The 26,051-nt window shown below is 40.7% G+C and overlaps 1 protein-coding gene across 9 annotated transcripts in view; it reads left to right on the top strand.

Moving 5' to 3' along the window:
* Window positions 1-26,051, top strand: part of WNK2 (WNK lysine deficient protein kinase 2) — a 116,768-nt gene that overhangs the window by 26,439 nt on the left and 64,278 nt on the right. For all 9 annotated transcript variants that reach the window (XM_087743516.1, XM_087743513.1, XM_087743512.1 and 6 more), the window contains exons 3-5: window positions 13,003-13,175; window positions 14,153-14,373; window positions 18,062-18,219. In XM_087743516.1, the coding sequence (XP_087599642.1) occupies window positions 13,003-13,175; window positions 14,153-14,373; window positions 18,062-18,219 (552 nt within the window). The remainder of the gene's footprint in view (window positions 1-13,002; window positions 13,176-14,152; window positions 14,374-18,061; window positions 18,220-26,051) is intronic.

Raw genomic sequence — 26,051 nt, 5'->3', positions numbered from 1 at the left:
TGAAACAACGAGGTGTGATGCTGTGTTAATGGAGGGTGAGGCTGCCTGGTGCCAGCCAGATTAAGGCTGAGCGGTGGGGAAAGGCAAAGCTGAGTGAGTGTTATAGAAGTGGTGCTATATAGAAACAATGATTTTATTGAGAAAGAGGTAAGTAGAATCATTTGAGGGTAGCTGTTTTGCTTTTTAATTTCAATAATGGTCTTGCATGTTTTCCTGCACAGATATACCCTACAACATTTCTTTGTCCCAGGGTAGGGCAATTACTAGTAATGTCCTGTGATACGTGGTTAAATACTGCTTTTTTTTTTTTTTTTCAGTCTACTCTGCAGACACCTGTGCTTTCATTTTCCCCACTGAGTACCATTTTCCCCACGACTGAACAACAACTTGTTGACCGATGAAGCCCTTCTGTGTACTCACCTGTCACTTATCCTGGGGACTGTGGGAAACACAGTTCCAGGATTTAAATTCTTTACAGTGAGCGTCCATTACTGCTGGTGAATAAAAAATGTCTTACTCAAATTGCTGGTTCTCCTTCACTAGATGTCCCTGCTTATTGCAGGGGGGTTGGACTATATGACCTTTAAGGGTCCCTTCCAACCCAAACCATTCTATGATTCTGTTCTTGAAATCTTCCGTAAAATTATATATAGTGGTTTGTTCTCATAGTGTTTCTGATTAATATTTCTTTCCGTAGAATCTCTGAATGTCTGATGCTGTTTGTTAGGTACAGTATATGGAACATTCCTTGCATCACATTATAAAATTCATACTTCTGTAGGCTAGAGATTTTGACTTATTAAACAGCTGTGATCAAGGGGTCTGAACACATTGACTTTTAAGAAATGTGTCTATGCCCACCAGCTGTGAATCTGCCAATGCAAGATATGGTTTTTGTTTAGGTTGGGTTTTTTTTTGCTTATCCAATTTTCAAACTCTTGTCATGATGGGCTGCAGGAACTCCTATCAGTAAACATCACTCACATTTATTTAGATTTGGTGCTGCTGACTTCATGTCCTGTCTAGCCAAGATTTGAACTACCTTGTTTGCATTTGATAGCTAGCATTAGAATTAGTATTCTGGGACCTTAGCCAAGGGCATACAGCTTAGAACTATGACTGTAACATAACTATGCCACAGACTTCAAGTCAGAAAGTACCACTGTGATCATCTAATCGAATCCCCAATGTATCTTCATTTGTAAGAGTTTCTTGGATGAACCTCTGATAATCCCTTACCCTCTCTCAGACAAACGGCTCAGACTGAACTCCTTAGTCACGGCGAGTATGGCCCATCCTTAAAACTGGATCCATGCTAAGGGGCCTGTTGAAAAGTGTGCTCTGCACCGGGAGCTGCTTTTTGCAGCAGAATACAGCAAACTCTTCTTGCTTCACACTCCCGCTCCAGCCTCGCGTTACGGCTGGAGTAATGTGCTTGGCTGCACTGGCCTCCCGAGGTCTCGTTTAGGATCACTGCTTAGCAAGGCTGGCTCTCCAGCCCCTGCACCGGCTGATCTGTCTCTGGTCCGAGTTACACAACCTCCTGTCAGCCAAGCGTTGTTAGACTGCTTGCAGCCAGCTTACACAAGCATCTCAGTCTCTGTTTGTGACCTGTCATCTTTATGCTTCAACACTCTCCTAATTCTTTTCAAAGTGTAAAATTTGTTAGTAACGGTGGGCTTTTTTCACAGTTTTTATCACTGTTAGGACAAAACCTAAGCCCTGCAGAACCTCTTGAAAATCAAGGACATGTATTTTTATACGTGTAACTTACATTTTGTGATGGATTGCTTACCCAATTTTTAATCAATTTATGTAAATGGGTATTTTCTGTTTCATTCTTGCTCTTCCTTAATGTGACGCAAATGCATTGCAGAAATCGGAGTTTATTATGTCAATGCTATTATCTTTATCAACCCAAACATATAATCTCATTGGAAAGCGGCCAAGATCTGTTTCTCATAAACCCATGTTGATGTTACCCTTTCATGCTTTGCTGTTCAAGGGATGGGAAGTTAGATTTTTAGCTGTTAGTATGTTTTAGCTGACAAGCTAGTGTTATTCTTTTGGGCAGGGCTATAGAATGTCAAGCTTTGCAGGAGGGAAAAGAAAGAAAAAGAAAAAAGAAATATTTTGTTACAAGCGTGATGCTTTCAGCTTAATTCTTAACTGTTATGGGAGACTTCGATTAATATATACTGGCCAGCAGTGCAGTATTTGCCTTTGAGTGTTTTCTAACAGGTTGTCAAGTGGTGTTAGGAATGCAGGAAAAGCGACAGCTCTCTTCAGCATTTAAAAAGGTTCCCAAGTAATACATTTCCAAATTCCAGATAAATTACTATGTAAGTGTTCAGGAGCTGGGATACCCAAATCTGCAAAGTGAAAGGTCCCTGTCCCTACTTTCCAAGAGTTTTTCAAGTACACTACAGGGAATGCTTGTTTCTGGTCTCTTGAGTTGTTACAGCAGAAAAGATGGCCTATTGGCTTTTTCCTTTGTATTTGCACTGTATCCTTCCCACATATCTTTTATTTTGAATCTTATTTCCAGCAGCAGCAAGCAGTTGGTCCTTTCTCGTGTGCTGCATGCTGTGGAGCAGGGCTGGAACAAGAGCAGAGTGTTCCTGGGGCAGCTCCAAGGCCTCTGAGACTCTTGACTTTCCGGGTGCAGGAGTTTAAGTTGGATATTTGCAATAATATGGCCCTCTGCGAGGATTTTTTTTCAAAACTGAAAGAGCAAGTCATGTTAAAGGACTATTTTTCTGTGTTCTCTTCCAATGAACTCCCCCAAAATGTCTGTAGCAAAAACCAGAAGGAAGTTCTGGTTATGGTGCTGCTTATCCATAGATCTCCAGGGTGTACCAAGGAACTCCTTATGATTTTTTTGTGTCCTAGAGATGCAAAATGTGGGCACAGAAGAATTAAACGACTAGATGTAGGTGGCTCAGCAGGCCGCAATGTGAGGGAAGAACTGAAAAAGCTTCTCTTCAGGATCCATGGAGCCACTATTGGAGTTTAAATTAAGGTCTGTGCAAAGACCCATCACGTTTCTGTTGTCTAGCTGTTTTATATTCCTTTCCCTCAATGTAATTAAGTTCAGCATGTATGTACATAGACACACATGCACTTTTTCAGTCTTACTTGTTTTGTGAAAACAAAGATGTGAAAAGTTATGAGATGCTGAACTTATGTTGAAGGCTGTGTGGGCAAGTTTTCCTTGCTCACCTGGCTTGTGCACCAAGACAGCTCTTCTCTGGGAAGAAAATATGTTCAGCTAAATAAAGGCTGCAGTCACTGGAGTGATAAAGAAGACAGAAGGTGCAAGTTGTTCTCCCACACGAAGAGCTCTGGGCAGCTGCTTTCAGCCCTGGCCAGCGAGACTGAGGGGACCTCCTGATGTTCTCGGTGCTCTCCTGGGCTCAGCTCTGCTTTGCTGACGTGTTTTAAGGTCTTCAAGTATTATGCTGCATTGGATGGACAGGAACAAGTGAGAAATGCCTTTTAACTCTGCTTTTATGTGGCACGAGGTGGTTTTTGTGAGAAGAGTGATCGAATTAAAGGTGTATTCATTGCTGTGTAAGAACCATGATATGAAGAACTCTGAAAATCTCTTTCTAACAGCCTGCTAGAGGCAGGGCTGTTAAATGGTTGTTAGTCTCGCTGTCTGGTTTGGTGGGGAGTCTTGGGGTGTTTTGGGGTTTGGGTTTTTTTGGGGGTTTTTTGGTGTTTTTTTTTGTTTTGTTTTGTTTTTTGTTGGGTTTTTTTTGGTGTTTTTTTACTAATTTGAAAATTTCTGAGGTAGCTTCCTAAAATAAATGTACTTAGTTTGTAATTAGAGACTAAGTCTGAAAGCCTGTTCAGTGGGTATCTTCTAGGATTGGTAAGGCTGCCTAGGTTGACTAGCGAATCCAACACAGTTCAAGGGCTTAATTTTGGAAGCAGAAAATATATGTTCTGACTTGAATGATCTCCATTACAATCGTGATAATATATTTCCTGTTACTGCATTTCTGATTAAATAAAAGTTCCAAAGGGAATGGTTTGTTTTAAGTGACTTTTCTAAATTAGCATATTTTGCAAATGATAAAAACTAATACAAAGTGAAAACATTTAAAAATTATTATATAAATGTCATGTGTTCTTCCATTTGTAAGGTGTCAGCAGATAGAAATTAATCTGGTTTAGCTAGTGCTCAGCTTTGCTACTGCTGCAAAGAAAATTTTAATAATTTACAAAGTATTTTACTGAAATTGTAAAGCCATGCAAACATTTCTATTGGGTCTTAGCAGATTTACCATTTTGACAGATTTTACCATCCAAACCACCTATGATGCTGGAAGGTACATGTTATGCAGCTGCACTCAGGTTACAGTGAAACTGTGTCATTATTTCTGAATGTTTGTGACTGTAACTGAGCATCCTATTCTCTACTTAGGGTTACTGGTGGATTATAATTAATTCACTGTTAAGACTGTTTGACTTTAAGTGTGTTTTACGAACTGAGATACAGAATGGCTAGGTTATAGCAGGATGCGAAATGGTAGCGATAATGGGATGAAAATGAAATTTGCCTGTTAGAAAGGCAGGATTGAATGCTATGTGAGACACACTCAGATTAAATTTGCCAGGGCAAAGGTAAATAAAACTTGGCTTGTTCTGCTAGTTCTTCGTGCTGGGTTAATTTTGGCTGGCAAAGCTTATTGGCCAAATGAACATTAGCTTCTACGTGCTGAACAGTAACATGGTGTAAATAGGAACGTTTTCAGTTCATCTTGGAATGCTGAGAAAGGGGGTAGTGCTCCTCCAGCTGGGTCTCCCCGGCGGGTGAGGAATGGCACCCCCTCTTTTTTAGGAAAGACAAGACTTCTACTTAGCAAGCACACAGCAAAGAGAAACTGAAGGGGATTTCATACCCGTAAAATAAGTTAATTTGAAAATTGCCTTACAGTAAGGAGAGAAGCTGAAAGAAGAAAAAAATTGGATGGCTTCTCTCTGCATGCAAGCACCCTGCCACTGTACTGGTCCAGAGACAGGTTTTATCTGTTGTGTTATACTGGGAAACGGCAGCCCTCTGAGGGCAGCAGCATCTCCTCTCTTCCCTCCATACATTTTCAGCTCTCTGAAGATGGTTTTTAGGCAGCAGCACTGAAATGTCTCTTTCCACTCCTGCTGTGGCCCAGGCCAGAAGGACTGAGTCTCCAAGGGATGGTTGGAGCCACCTCTTCCTCTGTCTGGCTGTGTAGCGTAGATGAGTCCAGCACCCAAACAAGGATAATTCATAACCACAGCAATTAAAATTGCAAGGGCATCAACCATTGTACTTGGAGGTATTTGCATCTTCTTTCTGAGTCTTCCAGCCTGCAATTTGTGCTCTTCCAAACCTCTTAGAAATGAAGACAGAACTAGGAGCCTGCTGTGGGTGGGACACGGGACCAGGATCACGGGTACATTGGCATTTGGCTTCGTTGTTTGAGATTATATGTCTCATAGTGTTAGACATTTTACATGCACAAATACTGTGTTTAAGGATGACATGAAGTAGGTGAAGCTAAATGCTTTTAAAAAACAGCACAAACCATTGCATAAACTTTAATGAACGCTAGGTTCAGAAGTGAATTCCAGAAAATGCCAAAATACCAAATTCTCATGATGTGTCTAAAATGGGTTTTTTGGTGGTTGGTTGGTTGGTTTGTTTTCTTTCTGTGTGAGCAGGGGTGATCTGGTGTCACGCGGTTTGTCCAGCTTTTTTCACACATCGATTTCATGGTTTCCTTTGGAAAAGTCACTTTGTGAGGCAAGCTTGAACTGTTTCTGGTATTTCATCTAAAATTACAAGCTTATGTGGAACCTGTGAAGCACTGGTAATTAAGAGAGTTAATGGGGTGCTACCTGCAATTAATTCAATTGCTTGTGACAAGAACTTTTTTGTTTAACCATAAGTTATCGTAGCGCAGTTGTGTTGGGGGGTGTTAATCTGTAAAACATGGTCTCTGCTCATGGTGTTGGGTTTCTTAGGTGTTTTCATGGCTCTTGCATTGGGATTTGTGATTTGAGATATGGATTCCCCTTCCTCCTGCACCTTGCAGGGCAAGATCTTTAAGTTCTGATGTTCAGTAGAAGGCATGAATCTCATCGTTCCTCTGCCATAAGATTTTGACATGTCCCTTAAGCAATTTAAAAGGTAGCAAGCTGTACTTGCGTCCAGCAAAAAAGCAAGCTCAGCCTTTTCTCCAGTGCCAGATTTAGCCATAAAGATCTGAATTCAGCTTCTAATTTTCTGTAGATTTCTAGCAATGACTCAGGCAAATAAGTAAATCTCTTTCAGCCTGTTCTGTAGCTCCTGTTCACTGAATTGTGAGCATCCTTGGGGGCAAGGGCTGCTTTTTATGCATTTGGAAGATGAGTTACCACTGGGAAACCTCACTGTGCTTCACTAATACAGCTAACAAATAACAGGCTGTAACTTCACCGAGGGTGACTTAGTGAAGAAGAATGTTGGCTGAATGCTGATATGTAATGAAGTTGTAAATTTTTTTTCCTGATTTGCAAGTTGTCTAATGGCATCTGCTGTTTATTCACAGAAAGGGGATTTTCTCTTTTAGGATCGCTTTAAATGATATGTGCTTATAATTGAATATACAGGGTGTGGGAATAAAAGGTCCTGAATGCTATAAAAATTTATAGCATAGAAATAATAATAATAATAATAATAATAATAATAATAATAATGGCACAGAGCTGGTACATGAGAGCAGCTACTTCAGTAATATCTCGAGCTCTTCACAGTCCCAACTGCTGCGTGTCTGAGCCTGCTTTTACTCCCAGTTATGTCTTTGCGAGAAATCCTAGATTCTTCTGATAGTGCATTAGACAAGTCTTAATGTGAAATGCAAAAGGTGATTGCACTAAATGAGTAAAGTTTTAATTTTAAATATAAAAATTGGGTTTTTTCTTCTAAAATCTATGTTTGCAAAATTGTGATGTTTCCCTGAGGAGGTGGTACTGACAATACAGAATTCAATGAATTAATAGTCATATGCAGGTACCAGCTAAGATGTCCTAACTTCACTGTCAGAGCAAAGCAAGTTCTTGGCTTACACTGCAGGATGTCTGGGAAGGCTGCTGTCTATTCCCACCAAGCTGGCTATGTCATTATCGAAGTTGTGACTGTAGGGCAGACCAGAACTGCACTTCTGTTCATAAATCCACAATAAACCAATAGACAGCTACATAGGAGAAAGCTGTCAATGAATCCCACTGCTGATTTCATATCTCAAGGTGATCTCTGGTTAGAAGCGTAGTTGCGGTACATGAGCAAACGTACAGCTTTGGCATGCATATGTGAAAATGTAATGATATGAACAGACGTTCATTCTGCGGATTTCAGCTCCTGTGTCAGAAATGCCTCTTCAGTTTCTTTTTCTTCATCACCAATATGGGTAAGAGATGTTATAGCTTCTGCATGACAGAAGTGAGCCCTTGCCTCATTTGCTGACCTACTGCTTCTACTTGCTTTACCAGAGAGACCTTAATCTGTTCCAAAATGAGGACTTTGTCCTGTTAGGCAAAATTAAGTAACCATCAGTAAATACAGCTATGTGAGTTTAAGCATTAAAAAAAAAAAAAATCAACCAATATTTATAGGCTAGCTGGACACAGAAGTAGAAGTCCTTAGGCCAAGGAGTCTAGGTAAGATATCCAAGCTGTGTGCCAGGGAAGGAGACATGCTCGTACAAATGTGTGGGCAAGAGAGGACAGGGCTTTCAGATGTCCTTAGCAAGGCTGTAACACACCAAAGAGACAGCTTGAACCTGTCGGGGCTGGGGAGGGATCTCTCAAAATAGTGAAGGGTCCTTTCAGATCAGAGCAAGATGGGAGAATTTTGTCTGTCTGTCTGAAACCAGAAGTACTTGTGGCCTGGGCTTGCTCACTAGCAAGTGCGAATTTATTCTTGAGTCATTGCCACTTATAAAGTGTTTAAAGTAGTTTAATTTTTTTAACATTACTGAAAAGTCAAGACTTTAAAAGGAGGAACTTAAAGAAACACAGTGAAACTGCAAAGCAGCACAGCTTTCTAGTTTGGTAACAGCTGTGCTTCAAACCCTGCTCTTACATGGTTAGAGGCATTGCTATGTAAAAAATAATTTTTTGTGTAGTCTTATTTTTATTTCTTTCATGTGATCCCCGTTCCTCATGGGTTGAGGGTGTAGTTTATTCCCAAATCTGTTAGCCCCTCACAAGTAAGTAGGCAAGAAACTTGACCTCAGTTGTTAATCTTTCTTCAAAATCTTCTAAAGACTCAGGTGAAAGCCAGTCTTCTGCTTGTATAACTTTCAAAGTCTTAGTCAGAGCCCATATGTTACAACCTGGAGGAAATGATGCTTGGGGATGACTAACAGAACATGTTCCTGCTGTTAATTTCTGTGTCATTCCAGAAATTTAATTTGTAAGCTTTCCCTTTCATTTTGTTAACACATTTACTTACTAATTCCAGTCTTTGCTGTTGTTCCCCACTAAGGAACTTAATGAAGGGATAAATTTTATATTAACAAAGAGAGCTATTTGTTTGCCCTGCCTGCAATGAGTAGGGAGAAGCAGAGAGCTTATGTGTGTTAGATTAGCAGAAATATACAGATAGGAAATTCACTTTAATGTAGCTTCCTGCTGCAAATGTTTTACTCTAGTCTCTGAATGGGTGTGTAATTTACCACGAGCGAGGCTATAAAGTACTACTTGGGAATTCTTTCTTTCTTCCAAAAAGAAGCGAATAGCTTTCAGTGGTTTGATGCTTAAAGCTGACCATGCAGTTATAATCTGATTTGCAACAGGAACACGAGGAAAATTACTGAAGAAAAGGTAGCTTTATAACCTCTTCTTACCACTTGTTTAATATCTGTCTGTTAGACTCCCCTTCATAGTGAAGGATACATTGTATAACCCCAACCCAATTAATGCGTATTTATCGATGTGAAAGGTGAAATCATGGAGCCATAAACCAGCCAGGCTGTACGTGTGACTGGACGGAGTCTGTGTGACTGGTGATGCTGTGCCCGAGATGCACCGTGAATGCTCGCTGTTGTGGTTTATTCTGCAGAAGCACTCTGGAAGCACTTAACCGGAGGAGTGCAGAGTAACTGTAATAATGAAATGTCAAATTCTCAACACAGGGTTAAGGCAGCTGACCACAGATCAGTGTGGCTGCGCTGGGGAATGCCTTTTTAAACCAGTCTGCTTTGTAGGTTCCGTGGCAGTGGATGCAATCTCCGATCTGCTTTTGTGTTTTGTATGACTTAGTGCTTTCGTTGTTGGTAGGCATGATTCTAGCTATGGCATTGCAGTAAAAAACAGGCAATTGATGAGTTTGTGTTGTGTATGTATATGCAAAGCTGATACATCTAAAGCTCTGAGGGTGAGAAGGCTCGCTGTTACTGTGTCCGCTCCCTCCGGTGCCCCGATTCCAGCTGTGCCGCAGACAAAGTCTGTACTGAAGCCTTTTAAGCTGACTATTCTTCACAGTTTATTAAGATTGAGAAGCAAGTTAAATTTACAGATTCTTTCTTAGCAGTAACGCAAACTGAGCAACTGTCTCACTTCTTGCTTGGTTCTGTTTTACTTCAGTTTGTCTGGAAAAGTTGAACCAGCTCAGTGCGATTGTTGTGGACTTTTGAAGGTTGAAGTTTATTTTAGAAGCCTTGGTGCTAAATAGTAGGCTTGAGAAGCTTTCAGTTATTTGAAATGGAATTACAATGTCGCCTCCTGAGCCAAGACTTTTTGTCCCAGCAATGAGGGAAAGAGCCAAGAAGTGTGAATGCCTTAAAAGGAGAAGGAAGCATGTAGATATCTGCAAACTAATATTGGTATCTCCTGGATCACACTGGGAAGAACGTTTTCCAAGTGTCAAGTCTCGTGTCTTGAGCAAGTTCAGAATAGCAGTAATGCCATAAATGCAGCAGAGCAGACTTGTTTGTCAATGAGCTTGGTTGTCAGCTCAGCGTGATGCCACTGTTGCACTCATGAAGCTATGGAGGAGCAGGCTGTTGCGTGTAACTGCATCCCTGAGCCTCCTTGTTCAGCCGTATGATGTTGTAAACATCTGCTGCTGCAGATAGCATGAAGGTTGATGACTTCTTGGGTCAATCTGGAAACTCACTTCGTTCCTCCATGTTCTGATAAATTTGTGTTATGCAAAGTGATGCCTTAAATGCAGTTAAGTGAATTAGCTTTCTTTGGCATGACCTTTCCAAAGAATCCTGTTCCCCATCTTAAAATTTGATGTCCTAAGGTTGTTTCAGGCTTACACCCTTACTGTCAGCATAAGGACATTTTGCCTTGTGTGAATTATATGATGGGGAATAAGTGTCTGTGACCCCAGTGAAGGTTTTTTGGATTTGGATTAAACCCCAGGTGAGTCACGCAGTTCAGCAGGTATTTTTGCTGCTTCAGAGTAGAAAACAGGTCAACTGTTAAGCCCTTTCAGAAACAGCTTATGCTTTGGCTAACGACTCGTGTGTCAGGTTCAGCCTGGAGGAATTTAGAAAAGGTTGTTTGAGCCCTTACAGCGCTGGGGACCCCTCCCATGGCGGGAAACGCGGCACGTGAGGGCGTTTGCTCTCCCCAAAGCCCTGCCTGTACGTCTTCCCTGCCTTCACCACTCCTCTCCAGTGTTCATGCTGGACCCAGGCTTTCTCTTGAGAAAGATGCTCAGCTATCATTCTAATGAAAAAAAATCCAGATTCTTTCTATTGTAGTTATAGAAAAAACACATATTTGTCTTCCAGAATCACTTTGTTGCAGTTGCCCAGCTTGCCCTCTTAGTTCTTCTTCTTCAGACAGCACCCCAAGTGATCTGGTGCTCATAATATGTAGAATATACAGAATATGATTGTCTGCAATGTCAAAGGATATTTTTAAAAGTTACCCTTAAAGTAGCAGTGGAAAATTTCTCACAGTACTCAGAAATCTGAAATGAGAGTCGGGGGTACGGTATTACTTTTTTTTTAATTAGAAGGTTTTTAAAAAACTGCTGGATCTGTGGCACTGCCTTTTCCTTTCTGTGCTAGCCCACACTCTGCTCTTCCTGTCTCATACAAGGACTTGCTCGTTTTCCTCCTTAATAGCAGTGTGTCTGATTTATTCTACAGGGTTTAAATTAAGAGGAAACTCAGCAGCAGGGGAAGAAGTGATGGATTTGAAAGCAATTCTCGGGCTCTTCTGTCCTGGCTCATTAGACAGCCTGCTTGCTTTTTTTTTTTTATTTATTTAAAAAAAAAAAACTTAGAAAAAACCGCAGTTGCTACAGAACAGCAGAAATACTGCCTTGCTCTTGGCTGTTGGCGTTCAGCATGCTGGTGCCCGCCTGTCTCCAGCAGTGCCACTGGGCACAGGGTGCTCCTGGCTGCCCCTGGGGATCCAGGCATCGGTCCCCACTGGGCACCCCTCTGTGCAAGTCTGGATGGCTGCTGTTGCTCGAAGCAACATTAGCTCTGATGCTGCTCTGTAAAACGTAAAGAAAACTGGGAACCTCCTCGGCAGCCACAGTGTAAAATGGAAATGCTCCCCCAGTGCATGCAGACCACTGTGGAAATAGGTTTTCTGTCTTCCAAGAAGAGCCAAAGCATCATTGTTTCAACCCAGGTTTTGCTCTTGTGAAGTCTCTGTGTAAAGCTGACTTTTTGGTAGCCACGGAAATTCTCATTCCCCTATTGAGTTCTTTGCGATCGCAGATGAGGACAGGCTATCAAACCGGCAGTGGCGTGATCCCTCTGCATCTTGGTTACAAATCAGCTGGGTGCCAATTTAATTCACTACATATATGCTTTTATAAACATGCGTAAGTGAACCCAAAAAAGAAAAATGTCCAAGGTTAAAATATGAACGAATTAATCTTAGTGATTTGTGAGCCTTTGCTTCTGTAAGTAAGAACAGTTACACAGTTGTGCCTTTTAAAGAACAAAAAAGCTTCATTTCTAGGACAGCGGAGGGAAGTGCTCCCAGCCCGACTGACCATCCAGGGGAGACAAATCAGACAGTGATGGTGTGGTCTTCGGTGAAACTCCCATTTTGCTCTTTTATATCATCTAAAGAGGCTAAAGCCTGTATCTGAGCTGCTTGTTGTAGGCGTCCCCATGCTGCTGATGAGGTCCAGGCAGCCCCATAGGCTTCTGCTGAGCTGTGCGGAGGAGGAGACGGGCTCTGTGTGCTCCTTGCAGGTCACTTCACAGCCTGGAGTTTATGGTAAATGCGCCTAAATTTCTGTAGGAAAAACAGAGTAGTGGAACATGACATTCCTCACATTTCTAATCTAAAAGAATAAGTGTTTCTGTGTAGCCAACATGCAGCCTACAGAAAAGGCTGAAGGGGAGCTTTAAATCCTTCCTTTGTCAACTTTAAAGAAAAGTCTGTAAAATTCGGCAGAACAGCAAATACAAAAATCTATGTGTTTGTTTTTTTGGAGAGGGGCATTGTTTTAATTTGTCCCTGGAGAAATGAGATGGGCTGTACAGCCCAGTGTGGTTACTGGGGGACCTCACCTGCTGCTCACCGCCATAACTTCACAGGAGCAGTCACGGAAGGTGCTGAGCAGTCACAGCTGTAAAAGACAACAGCAGCTTATCTGTGAGGATGTTCATACCTGGAAATGAAATCCTGCGTGTGTTAATCTCTCAGATAACGAGCCTCACAAAACCAAAACAAGAAGTAAATAGCTGTGTGTTGATCCATCAAACCATGGGTGTGTTTATGTTGCCTGAAATATTAATGCTGTCATGTAGCGTAGTATAGCACAGACATCTCTTTGTTCAGAGGTGAGTCTTTGTCTTCTTGACACTGGATTTAAGGCAGATGCGCTAGTTCAGACACAGTGCTCATCTCTTACATAAAAGATTTTATAATTGCTCTTGATACAAGCATAAAACAAATGTAAAATTATGAATACCTTAGCAATGCAGTGCCTTTATTTTACTTTTTGTCCGTTCACTACTAATAATGTCTGATTTTGGATTATAGGACAGAAAACTCACAAAAGTAGAGAGGCAGAGATTTAAAGAGGAAGCAGAAATGTTGAAAGGTCTACAGCATCCAAACATTGTGAGATTTTATGACTTCTGGGAATCCTGTGTAAAAGGCAAAAGATGCATCGTGCTGGTTACGGAATTGATGACCTCTGGAACACTGAAGACGTAAGTACTGCGTTCCTGGTGAGGAGGCTAAGAATAGCGATGGAAATTTTTAGAAGAATCCTACTTTCATATTCTGAAAAAAAGCACCTCCAGATAAAAAAAAAAAATGGAGCTGTTCTCTGGTGTCTGTCATTTGTCCCTGCGTTTGAACTGCATTGATTTGACATGAAGAATTTTGGCCTCCACCTCTCTTTCCCTACTTTCACTGTTTCAGTTATGCAACTAGAAGCTTTTCTCTGGTGTGTTTCATCTTCTGCCCATGACGTTTTAATTTGTCAGGGTGTGTTTTTGTGATTGCTTTTGTGCTTGTATTTGCATGTTTTGTTAGAAAATTCAGATAGAATAGCACTTGAATGGTAGAATCTCTTTTTGAAGCAGAAGGTGCTCTAGGTTATCTACTAAACAATATTAATTAATAGCCTTTGGTACCGACAGTCTTGTTAAGGTTGGTATAAAACAGTTGGCATGAATTCTGGAACAGATTTTCAGCCCCAATGGGAGCAGTACTCATCACTGCATATATCCAGTATGCTACTCTGCCAGTGCATCAGCAGGTTTTACATTTTTCCAAAATGTACCCTGCCAATCAGTAGTTTAGGTAAATGGAAAAAATGCAGGTGCATGGTACAGAGGTCAAAGTCTTGTAGTTAAAATTAAACTTCAGTATTCTTCTGATTTGAATATATGAAACACATTCTAAAGCTGTTCTCTGCGTGAACTGCTGTACTATTAGACTTGCAAATATTTGGTTGTATTTGCAGCAAAAATGCTTATTATCTTCCTCCCTAAAAATGAATGCTCTAATTCCTCCTTTGAAAAGATCTATTCCTTTCAATTTTGTGATATTTCTGAGCTGCTATTACAGCATCTAATAAGGGGCTTTTATCCAGAATGGAGTTTCAGCTGTTAAAGCCCCTAGAATCTCTAATAACACTTCATTTTCTTTATACCCACTTCTGTGTATGTTTGTGCTCTAGGTATCTGAAGAGATTTAAAGTGATGAAGCCAAAAGTCCTGCGTAGCTGGTGCCGGCAAATCCTGAAGGGCCTTCTTTTCTTGCACACAAGAACTCCACCAATAATTCACAGAGACTTAAAATGTGACAATATTTTTATTACTGGACCAACTGGATCTGTGAAAATAGGAGACTTGGGTCTGGCAACCCTCAAGAGAGCTTCATTTGCCAAAAGTGTAATAGGTAATCCTTCTGTTCTGCTAGGCTTCCTTCTGTTGGTATGGTGGCTGTCTTTTTAGTATCTTTCTTTCACATTTTGCATTAGTGGTTTTTTTTCACTTGTAGGTTGGTAGTAGAGATTAAAGTGGTTTTGTGACTGTTCCCTTTATACCACTATAAAAATCTCAATCAGTAGGAAATGGTATCATGACTTCCTCTTCTCCTTCCTTCTGTATCACAATGGTAAACCACTTCTTCTGTTTGTTTTTTAATTGAAATACTGGTATCCACAAATCCTTCTCCTGTCTCCTTCAAAAGGAGCAGCAAGGGTTCTCAGCAGCTTGTGTGCATCCTCCTGAGAACAGGCTCAGTGCCTGCTGAGGTGGGAGAAGAAAAGAGAGAGGAGAAGGAAGAGAAAGGATGCCATGCTTTCTCCCTAACAAAAAAAGCTGCAAAAGCTTGGGAAGGCCTCTGGGAAGTCTTCTGCTTCCAGTCATGCTGGGATAGGGATGGTTACTTTTGCTGAAGGGAGAGGTAGTAGTGCTCTACAGAGCCAGGCTTCTCTCCTTTGCAGAGAAGTTGTAGGGGAGCTGATCTGGCTGGAACACCTTATCCCCATTTACTGGGGCATCAGCAAAACAGGCTGCTTCTGCAGGCAACTGCAGAGCTCGTCCCTGCCTCGATGCCATCCTGGCAGAGTTCTGCTGAAACAACATCTGCAATTTATTAAAAATCAGTAGGTACGAAATTAGAAGAAATTTTCACTAGGATATGCAATAGCTGATGCCCTTAGTTGGTGCTCTTGTGAGGAGTGTTAGAACTTGGGTTTGCTTGAACTGGGAGGACGTTCTTTGAATGACTGTCGAAGGACATAGTTTCCTTGCAAAAGTTAAATTTAATGTTTTCTGTGTAAATGTAATGTTTTCCAGAGTTCTCAGACATTTTGTGTTTTTTACCCAAGCTTCTGTAGCAAATCTCCCTTGTTGAGATCTGTAGGTGATGGTTCTAGGAAGCTGCAAGTTCCTGAGGAATGATGCTGAAAGTGGGGCAAGTTATCATGCATGTAGCTGTATTTCAGCTTACAATATAAATGGAAATGAGTTTCTAGGTAATTAGAGTTAGCAAACTGATAGTGACAACCACTGTTCCCTTAATATATATGAAAATAGCATCCTATCTTTCAAGCAGTAGTTGCTTAAATAATTATTTTAGCATCTGAAATTTTCAGAGATTATAATTCTTTACAATTATTTGTACAAAAGTATCGACTTTAATGCTTAGGGAGCCCAGTATCATTGAAGTAAAAATGATAGAAATTTTGGATTTGTGCTTGGTTACTGCGGGTCTGCTTAACCTTGTTGATTTTAGTGAAATCATGTTGGTTTATATCTGTTAAGTTTCTCTAGTTTTTAACTTCTAATAATTGGTGGGGTTTTTTTTGACGGTCAGTCAAATTCACATAATTTTTTTGCAGTATAACAATTGGCCACGGGACATAATGGAATAATATCAGTAATACCAATACAAGTTTTTGTAAAATCAGTTGTTACCACAGCACTGTCAAAGCACGCTCATGTCTAAAAGAAATTCAATACTGAAAAGGGTTGCAGGTTGCTGGCAAGGTGTCTGCATTCATTTTGGCAATATAACCAAGCTTATCTTTTTCATGAGTAGTGCTGCTCCAAGGAAAGAATTAGGAGGGCTTGGAAACACTGGTGAGATGAGTAATTCTGCCCCCTCCATAGATGTAGTAGCTTTAAAGGAATATTAGTAGCTGCAATTCTACATCAGTCTGAACAGAATGAAGTCAGCATGGCTGAGGTCCAATTGTTCCCTTGCTGTGTTCGTGCCATCACTGATGCTCGTCTGACCTTGCAGTGTATCTCTGCAGGGAGCCAAGCCAGGGCAAAACTTCTGCCAAGAGGAGTTGAATAAATGCTGAGCGGCTTTACATTTAGGTGGTCTGTTTTGTTTAAGGATACTTGTATGTATTTCTTCCCAGCCCCAAGGGATGAGGGGGGAAATGTCATTTTCATGCTATTTTGGAATGGTGTCAAGAATTTAATTTGCTTCTTAGACTATCGCTATCACTTTTTCAGATTTGCTTTAGATGCTCCATAATTCATGAGATTCACTCCTGCCTCTGAGTCTTGTTCCTTCTAAAACAAGGTAGCAGCTCCAAAAAACATTCTCTATGGTAGTTGTTAACTGTTTCAGAGCAGCAGCTACCGCCTGTGTGACAGCTGGGAGAAAAACCTTAGGTGCTTTCACTACATGGGTCCAGCTGTTTTACAAAGGCTGAAGGAATGAATGTCTTTGAGGTGGAAGGAACATAAACAAGGGGAGAGATCGATCCCGAATTTTGCAAAATGAATTTTACAGAAATTCTTGTGCTGAGGCTTGTTTTGCAAGTTAGGCCAAGTCTACTTTAGAGAACATGCAAAAGCAGAGTTTTTACTACCAGATCCTAATTTTGAGAGATGTAGTTTATGTTACCATTAAAAAGAAAGCTTATGTCAAGTCCCCAAACATATACAAAAACTACTTTTTCTCAGTATATGTTACTTTAATTACAGTTGTGCTTTTGCTGCTGATGTAGAGATGTCATAACAAAAAACTAATGGACCCACCAGGCTGCCGTGGGGTTCTGGGGGGCAGTTTGGGTGCTGAGGCAGCTGCTGCTGGGCTGGAGCGGCAGAGTTTGTCTGGGTCCTTCATGTGGTCCAAGATGCCTCGCACTCCTTTTGGCATCCAGGTGCTTGCGGCTCGCTGGTCCTCTCCCGCAACGCACGACTGCATTGATCTCTCTTCCTTCATCTTTTGTAAATGTGAAACGGAAATAAATTAGTCTTGACTCCTAAGCATAAACTATATTACAAGATACAGTTCCTGGAATAAATTACCTAAGTGTTAATTTTTTTTTGCTTTTGCTTTGTAAGACCACACTTTTCAGAGTAGTTTGCTGTGCGAATGTTGCAGGCGTTGTAAGTCGCCACTTGTCATAAAGCTGCAACTTCCCGTTCTGAAGCAGTAAGTACAGTGCTTCACTTAATATTTATCTAGTTGCATCAGATTTCTGATACCCTAATCCCTGTTGAGTAGGACCTTATTCTGTGAGTAGCCTCATTGATTTGTCCCACTAAACCAGTGACAGAATTATGTTTAATGTTTTGTGCGTGACTTTGTAGGCGATTTGCGATACTATTTGCTTTCAAAGTGCTGTCTGTCTGCCGGGTGGTTGCTGTGTATCTCTGGAGGAAAAAAAATGCAAATTTGCATTGATAAAAACAAGAGTGAAGGTTCTCGTTTCTTCTCTCCTTTTCACCTCCACAAGCCTGTACACATCTTTCTTTCCACCCAGAAAAAGAAACCATTTCATGACTTCCAGTATGGTCAGGCAATGTGCCATATCTCATTCTCTTGTTCATTTTTGGAATTTTGATACTTTTCCTTTTTTTTTTTTTTCTTTCTCCCCTCTTCCCACTTGTATTATTACCGGCAAGCCATGGGTTTGTAAGTGTGTGTGTTGACTTTGGGTTTCTTCCCTGGAGGATGCTTGAGCTTATTCTAGTTACTTCCCTCTTTTGAAATAATCTTGCATGCACCCTTACACAGCTATAATGGGCACACTTCTTATAGGCAAAAAAGATTGTGGTTAAAGCCATTTAGACTTCATCAAAAATTTACATTCTTTTTGTGCATGTCTGTGCAGGTACACCAGAATTTATGGCCCCAGAAATGTATGAGGAACACTACGATGAATCTGTGGATGTCTATGCTTTTGGAATGTGCATGTTGGAAATGGCTACCTCAGAATACCCTTACTCAGAATGCCAGAATGCTGCTCAAATTTACCGGAAAGTAACCTGTGTGAGTAAACGTCCTTAATTTGTGTTGGGATTTTGTAATTTGAAGGTTTAAAAACATGTTTTGATGAGGTGTCAGTACTGTTGAATGCATAGTGTGTTGTAGAAGTTGAGGTATTTGAGCTCTGGGTTACGCAAACCTGTTGCCAGTTTATTTGTAAGCTTGCAATTCCACGGTTGGATTGTGTTTGACTGTACTGCAGCTGCATAAAGTATTTTCAGTAATCTTTGTTGCTGATTTTGTCTCCATCAGCCAAAAATACATAAAACTTGGGAAGAATGTGCAGGGAAAAATCTTTGCTCTAGTCTTGCCTCCTAAATGGGGACTTTTCAGACTTGATCAAGTTTCCCACAAAGCTAAAAGGACTAACTTTTAGGTTAGAGCCTAAATACTTATTTTATATGGTGGAGGATGTTTGATTTGGATTTCCAGCACAGATTCTCTCTGTTTGTTTGTGTAACAAATTATCTGAAGATGTAAAAGGGAAAAGATAGCAATATTTAGTTTTGGAGTCAGCCAGAGGAGCTTTATATCTGCATTTTGGAACTCTGCAAGGTCCGATAATTGCCAGACAGGAACCATGGAAATGAGTTTGCTGCATTTTCAGGTGAGGTTAGGCTGGAGAAATCAATCTAAGATAATCTCTACACTGAATAAAATACCCTCTCCAACATTCTCACCCCCAGATGATAAATGTGTTTGTCTACATAAGCTGTACTGGGAATGCCTGAAAAAACTCCTGAGCCTGTAAGATGCTATCAGGTTGCAAATCACTGACTGCAGAGAAATGAGACTTGCCAAAGGCTTTGGCAGCTGTGGTTATATGCTGTTCTACTTGGTTAAGTGAAACCAAGAGTTACAGGAGGGTTTTTTCAGGATAGATTATGTTAAGCAGACTGGTTTGTCAAAGATTTTCTCAGGTACTACTTTCAATCTGGCTGCTACAAAAGAAGATAGTGTGCTGTGTGGTTTGGCCCTTGTGCATCACCAAAAGATGTAGTCTGCACACTTGGGATGTGAAGAGGGTAATCCTCAGAAGAAAGCTGCACTAAAATTTGCAAAGTTTAACTACAGATAAGGTTGCTTTTATTTCTTTGACCTATAAGGTAGAAAGAGTAGTTAGGCTTACATAGTAGATATACTGAGCGGATCCACCTCTCAGTCTCCAAAAGTGTGGTCCCAAAATGAGTTTGTATTCCTCTTATCCAACTGCTTGTTATGAGAAAAAATCTTCCCAAAGGAAACTTAGTAATAACTGGTTGATTTTGTAAGGTACTTAAGACCACTTGTCTTCTCCAAGAGGTTTAGTGAATCAGGCCAGTACAAATAGAGTTCTGTGAAATCCTGCAGTCAGCAAACACTGCTTGAGATCAGAATTGCATTTTCTGATTTTCTGTGTGCTAATCTTTCGTACTGGGTATGGAGGTGGTTTCATCAGATACCCAAACACTCACATGTGCCAGATGACGGGTTTATGTGCGATTTAATTTTTATAGGTATAGTTTGTGTTGTTCAATGTCTGTCTTTTCCCACCATTGAAGACCGGGATGCCGGGAAGTTGGTGCTCTTGTTGTAGATTGCTGTGCTAACCAGCTGTGATGATGCTAACCTGGTGGGAGAGCGAGGATGCAAACAACTCAGGAGGCTGTGTGTTTCAAAGTTGAAGTCAGTATCACAAGGCACAGGAGGATGTCCCCACTGGAAATGAGAGAGATGCCATGACTTTCTGAAAGCAGGAGAACACACATGAAGAGGGGAAGCAGCTTTATCCCATTTTTTTTGTAAACTGTTGCAAGCTGATATTTGTAGCTTGGTAAAGCTGAATCTTGCCCAATGGACTGCAACCCGGATTTCTGGTAGTTTAACTCTTCTTAGAGTGTTACTTTCAACCCATAGCTACTCAGAAATAATTAAAAAAAAAAAAAAGGCATCAGAAGCTGCTCAGCAGTGCAGTTAGCATCATCACTATGGCTGGAGCAGCTCCCTATGGTGCTGTAGGGAAGTGAGGATGTGCAGAGATGGGTCTGCTGGTTTACTGACAGCAGCTGTTGTGCTCTGCACCATGGACTGGCTGGAAACACATGCTACATCTTCTCAAAAAAGTGAAATAGGTTTGATGGCTCAGTGGGGTTGCTTGCCTGAATCCTTAATGAAGATGGCCGCTTGTTCCACATCGTTATTCCATGGTGCTTTATCACATTGTTATTCTACTCACTCCTCCCCTCCAAGTAAAAGTTTATTTTGTTAGGCATAACGGCGTGTTGGCTTCATTTAGGTATGTAGTTCTTTGGATGTGCCCTAAATACCATCTTTGTAGGTAGCTTAGGAGATACCTCCTTGGGCTCTAAAACTTCACATGGTGACAAGAGGAGTCTCTTCTAATTTTAGGCTTTGGTGTCTCATCTCCTGAATGTGATACCGGTCTTGTAACCCTAGATACTGAATGGCTTTCATGAGAAGTCTGGGGTGTGTTACCTGCTGCCTTGGACAGGTGTTGCGTGAGCAGTGTGCCTCATTTGTTTGTGGAGCTGCCATCATGGTTAGCTGATGTTAAGGTTACCTGGGTATGTGTGTATGCATTTAGAGCCACAAAATAATATAGATGTCTTCCATTGCTCCACATACCCAGAAAAACTCTGTGTACAACTCTTAGCCATCTGGAATATTGGTAATTAAGACTTCGTAAGACTCCTAAGCCTCATTTATCAAAGCAACATCGAAGATGGCAAAGAGTAATGATTAATCAGAGGATTCCTAATTAGATGTTATATTCAATTTGCAGACTTAAGTAGTCATTTTTTTAAACACTGATGAAAGCCTGAGCCAACTAATTTTCTGTGGCAATAACCTTTACATAGCTGAGGATTATATGGTAAATTTTTATAACTTTGTAAAACCGGTCTTATACTAGCAACTTGAGAGAGTGGAAAATAATGCTTATCATGAAGAATGAGTAATGGTGGAGAAGCTGTTGAAAGGTCACTTTATTACTTGTAAGGGGTATTTTTGAAACAGAGCTGTCTAGCAGGGAAAGCTGAGGCAGAAAGCGTCAGGTACAGACGTGGAGGGTGTCGTTACTGCTGTTTTCAGCTGAACTTGGAGCAGTAGCAGTGGGAGCAAAGGCACCAGGATTCCTTAGATGGAAAAATTGGCATTACTGTCCTTCCAAGGAAAGGGTTAACCAGCTCCCTCTGGAGAAGGAAAAAGCCCTGTCGAATGCCATGAGCTGCATGAACTGTCAGACACAGAGGAGGAGCAGGGGGTGGACCTCTTGGTGAGAGTGCACGAGGAGCAGCTGGGGAGATCCCCAGTCCCAGAAGGAACCTCTCTGGCGGTTCAACAGCTTCTCTAGAGGACCTGCATCCACAGAAGAGCTGGCGACAGCAAGGGACCCCGCTTCAATCCGCGTGAGTCGCTCAGCCAGCGCCGCGGAGGCTGAGGGAAGATGCTGCTGCTATTGAGGTGTAGGCATTTAGGGTGTGAGGTCCCTCTGCCTTGTCCTGAGCCATCACCTAACAGTGAGATTTGCTCCGTTAGCTGGGGCGGTGATGATGTACAGACAAGAAAACTTTAAAAATCACTTTTCATTAAGAGTTAGGGTTGGTCATGCAGCCACTATTGCTAGCATTGGGTTTTACTAGACTGAAATATAGCATAGAAATGGAGTGTAGACTAAAACCAAGAGGCTGAATTACACTGTTTTCTTCCTAGTGTGAGATGAGGTTTGGGGTTCTCACTAGAGCAGAAGGTGGCCCTGACCTTCTCAGATGGAGGGTTTCAATGGTGCAGTGCTGCTCCTGAACGCTGTCACATATTTCAGCTTGTCAGTGAGAAATTTAATTAATTTTTGATAAAACTGGGTTTTTTTGCACCAGAAATGTAAACACTATTTTTAGTCTTTCACATTGAGGGTCAATGTAATGTAAAAATGTGATTGCTGTCTAGTTTCCTGATGCTTTTATTTTAAAAATATAAAGTAACTGACTTCTCCTGCCTTGGGCTCAGCGTCGTGGTGGCAAGCACTAGAGGTGCTAATAGCATCTAAAGGGGTTGGAATTGCTTGCTAGTGTTTGCATCAAGCATGCTAGTGAAGGTACAATAATCACCTTATGCTTTCATCTCCCTCTAACCTTACTTGGGATTATGCTGGGATGCATGTTCCCTCTGCTGCCCAGCACAGTCAGTGTACTACTTTGGGTTTGCCATTATAATATCTTTTTCAATTGTTCATACTCTGTGTCCTAAAACACTATCAAACTCTTGCCTGCTAATAAGGATGTAAGATATATCTGAAGTCAGAGCTGCTCAAGTCATGTGCCTTGGTAGTCCTTATTGGTATAGAAAATAGAAACATTACCTTTCTGAGACATTACTGTTTCGTGTTAAGATATTATGCATTATGCATGCCTATAGTGCAAGATTATTATACTTATTTATTTCAGGGACCTTTTATTCTAACTGATCATATTCTCATGGCTTAATTGCTGCTTTAGTTTTCCACTCTTGTTTTTACATATGTGTAACTGTATGTATATAATAGTTCAGGATAAAGCAGCAGTCATTTCCCAAACCGTTTCCCAAATGTACAGGGGGCTCATTTCTTTGCCAGAATTAGACATGCTTGTTATGACTTGTCACTTCTCCCTCTGCCCTTTCAGCCTGAATTCTGGAGTGTAAACATAAAAAAAGTGGATCTGTAACATAAATAGAAAATGCATATTTTTCAAGTGACGGGTCCAAGCCACATTTATTGTAGTTAACTTTGAAGTGATTTCCTGGTCAGCATATTTGCAGTGACCTTCATTCTGATGCCATAATCTCATTTTTCATGCATAACTTGATGGTTTTTCTTAGTCAGATTTATGTTTAGTCATTCTGCCAAGTGATTTTAATGTAGACAATAGGCATATTAAGTGGTGAAACATCAGAGTCTCTGACCTTCCCATGGAGCTTCAGTCCAATGTTTTCTTACTGATGCAGAATGCACAGCAGACCAGCTGTATCTGCTGGGGGTTCATGGTGACCTCATTGGGTTTAGCAGCACAAACCTGTGCTTTGAAACAAGCTACATGTTTATAGTGTTTGGTTTTGCATTTTAAGTTTTCATATTGTTCCTTTTTTATAAATATATTGAATGTTTTATTGGCATTCACAGGCTATATTCTATATTCCTCATACAGATAGAATAAATTCTTCAGCTGTAGCACAGCAACAACAGACAAATAATGGTATGAATGTCATTGCATTGACTTTTTGTGTGTTTCAGATATCTTTGTAGAGCTGCAGATAATCTTCTTAGATCAGCATTAGGACTGAGTACCATTTTGGAGTGAAATAGAGATGAGTTTATAATTGCATACAGCAATCTCGCTGCTGAATGTCGTGGAGCAAAATCCTGACAAAACTGAGAACTCTTCCACTTTATTGACTTCAGAGACTGTGTAGTGGGGTGGAATTTCAGTTGGAAACATGGTTTCAGCTTTTTCGGAAGAAGAGGTTTTTTTCCTTTTGTAGGAAGTACGTGAGTCTAGAGACTACCTTCAGGTAGAAGGTGGAGTTTTAGTCTAAAGTAGACTATATCTAGACTAGGATGGTTCCTCCTAGGTGAAAGGAAAGCCTTTAGAAAAATTACTGGCTGACAGATGTGTTACTCTTTCAAAATTGTGCTCTGCTGATGGAAAAATGACAAGCGGCTACTTTTAGACCTCACGTTTTTGCCCCCAACATAAAGGTTAAAATTTTAATGTCCTATATGTGCCTGACTGTAAGCTCAAATATCATATACTGGAATGCAATATATTTCAAATCTAATCACTTCAGAATGAAGATGAGGAGACCAAGTGGTGATGAGAGATTCAAAGTAAATCATCCTGTTCAAGACAGAGAAATTCTCAAAAGGGAGATTATTTGATCTTATCTCATTTTGCTCTTGGATACTTTTATATATACAAAAAGCATTTAAAGAATTTGTATAAAAATATCCTTATGCACCTTATGTCAACCAGTTAGTGCTCCATTTCAGATGTGGTGGTGTTGAATTTACTTTTGTTTACAAGACAGCTGTACAGTTTTCAAACTGTCATGGATAATTCCTTAGCTAATATACTTTGCATTTTGGTGCCATGTTTCCTTGGGAATGCTCAGGAAGGACAGACTGCTTTTGTATAAATGAAGGAGATGAGTCCTTTGATTGCAAATAGAAACCTGTGTTTTGCATAAACCTGCTTCATTGTCAGGAGGCTCGTAAGCATCAGGGCACAGCGCTGTAGGGAGGGTTTGCAGCATTACAATGAGATGGCCTGGGAGATTTTAATGAAGAGTAAGGAGCAATAGCATACTATAGCATATGGGCATTGAGAAAACACTTTGGCAAAGCAGTTCTGTTCAGTACTTCACTGGGTATATTTTGTCCTTGTTTGTTTTAGTCATCTATTCATAGCTTAGCTGTTCAGTAGATTAGTACAATAGGTGTTTGGAGAGGAGTCAGTGTTCCTTCAAAAGATGTTGAAAGTAAAATGATGTTTGGAGGAGTTGCTATTTTTTTGTGGAAGCAATCTGTATGGTCAAAAATAGGGCTCAGTCATCAGGGATCTGTCAAAAGGACCATTTTCAGGCAAACCTGATTTCTACATGCCCAGTATGCCCTGCCCTGCTCCATCCCAGTCATGTCAGAGTTCCAGTCAAACCATGTAAATGAAGATTGTTCGTGAATTCTGGAAAAGAAAATTAAATCGACAGATACTGCGATATGCCTTATGCTATTTGTGTCTCTCATATGTTCAGTTTGTGTTAAGATATCCATGAAGCGCTCTGCAATTATAAAAAGTAATTGGCAGGTTCTGTTGAGTGCATAGATGCATGAGCACTATATTCCTTTAGGTAGCTGAAAGTTCTTCAGGTAGTATGGTGAAAGTTGCCTCTGCTGCTTTGTTGGGGGGGGGGATGTTGGTGTTTTGGGGGTTTGTTTTGGTTTTTTGTTTTTTTTTTTCAGTTAAATTGATACCAATGCATGTTTGTGGGACATTTTTCAGTAAACATTAAGCTATAGTAGATGGTGCTCTTTATTACCCATTCTTCCTGATAAGTGTCACTAAGATGTAAATCAGTGGTTTCCTATAGCAAACTGGAGTGTTTGAAAATGTAGAGATTTGTCCTATTGCTTTCCATTGTGAATTACCAAAGATTTCTTCAACTCCTCCCCATCTGAGAACACAATAGGCTCCTGTAGCTTTAGGGTGTATTAGGGTATAGAGGATTCATGCTAAAAATTTCTATCGGTGGTACTTTGTTTTCTTTCATTTCTAGTTCAGGTATGGGAGCTCTCTTAAGAAACACTCTTGACACACCGTGGTGTGCTTTTGCTTGTTTTGAGCAAGCCTGGGCTTTGGTAGGCTAGAGACTCCCTATCATTTTGATGCATTTTTCTAATATACAAAAATCCCCTCATCTCATAAGTAAGATTTAGGTTTGCTTAAGCAAATAATTCTTTTTAGTGGGTCACAGCCAGTCAGCCATGTGTACGGATTGTTTTGTTTTGTTCCCACAAGAATGGTTTTTTTGGATCTCAGTAGCTCTCTGCCTAGGCAAAACTGGGAAGCTGAGTCTTTGTATGACTATTCTGCCTTTCTCCCCCCTCTCCCCCGCCCCCCCTTCTTTCCCCCAAATTTATGAATCACATATTTCACTCAAGTTTTAAGACAAAAAAGGAGTGGTTGACCTGAAATAAATAAATAAATCCAGTTTAAAGTCAAATCTGAAGCTTGAATGGCAACAGAATGTTAATAAAAAGATAAAAGTATAACCTGATGCTGGAATATTCGGGAATGGTCAGAGAG

This window comes from Nipponia nippon, unplaced genomic scaffold (genome assembly GCF_047370975.1).
Source record: "Nipponia nippon isolate SJK-2023a ecotype South Korea unplaced genomic scaffold, ASM4737097v1 scaffold_9, whole genome shotgun sequence".
Taxonomy (NCBI): Eukaryota; Metazoa; Chordata; class Aves; order Pelecaniformes; family Threskiornithidae; genus Nipponia; species Nipponia nippon.
This window is presented reverse-complemented; position numbering and strand designations above follow the sequence as displayed.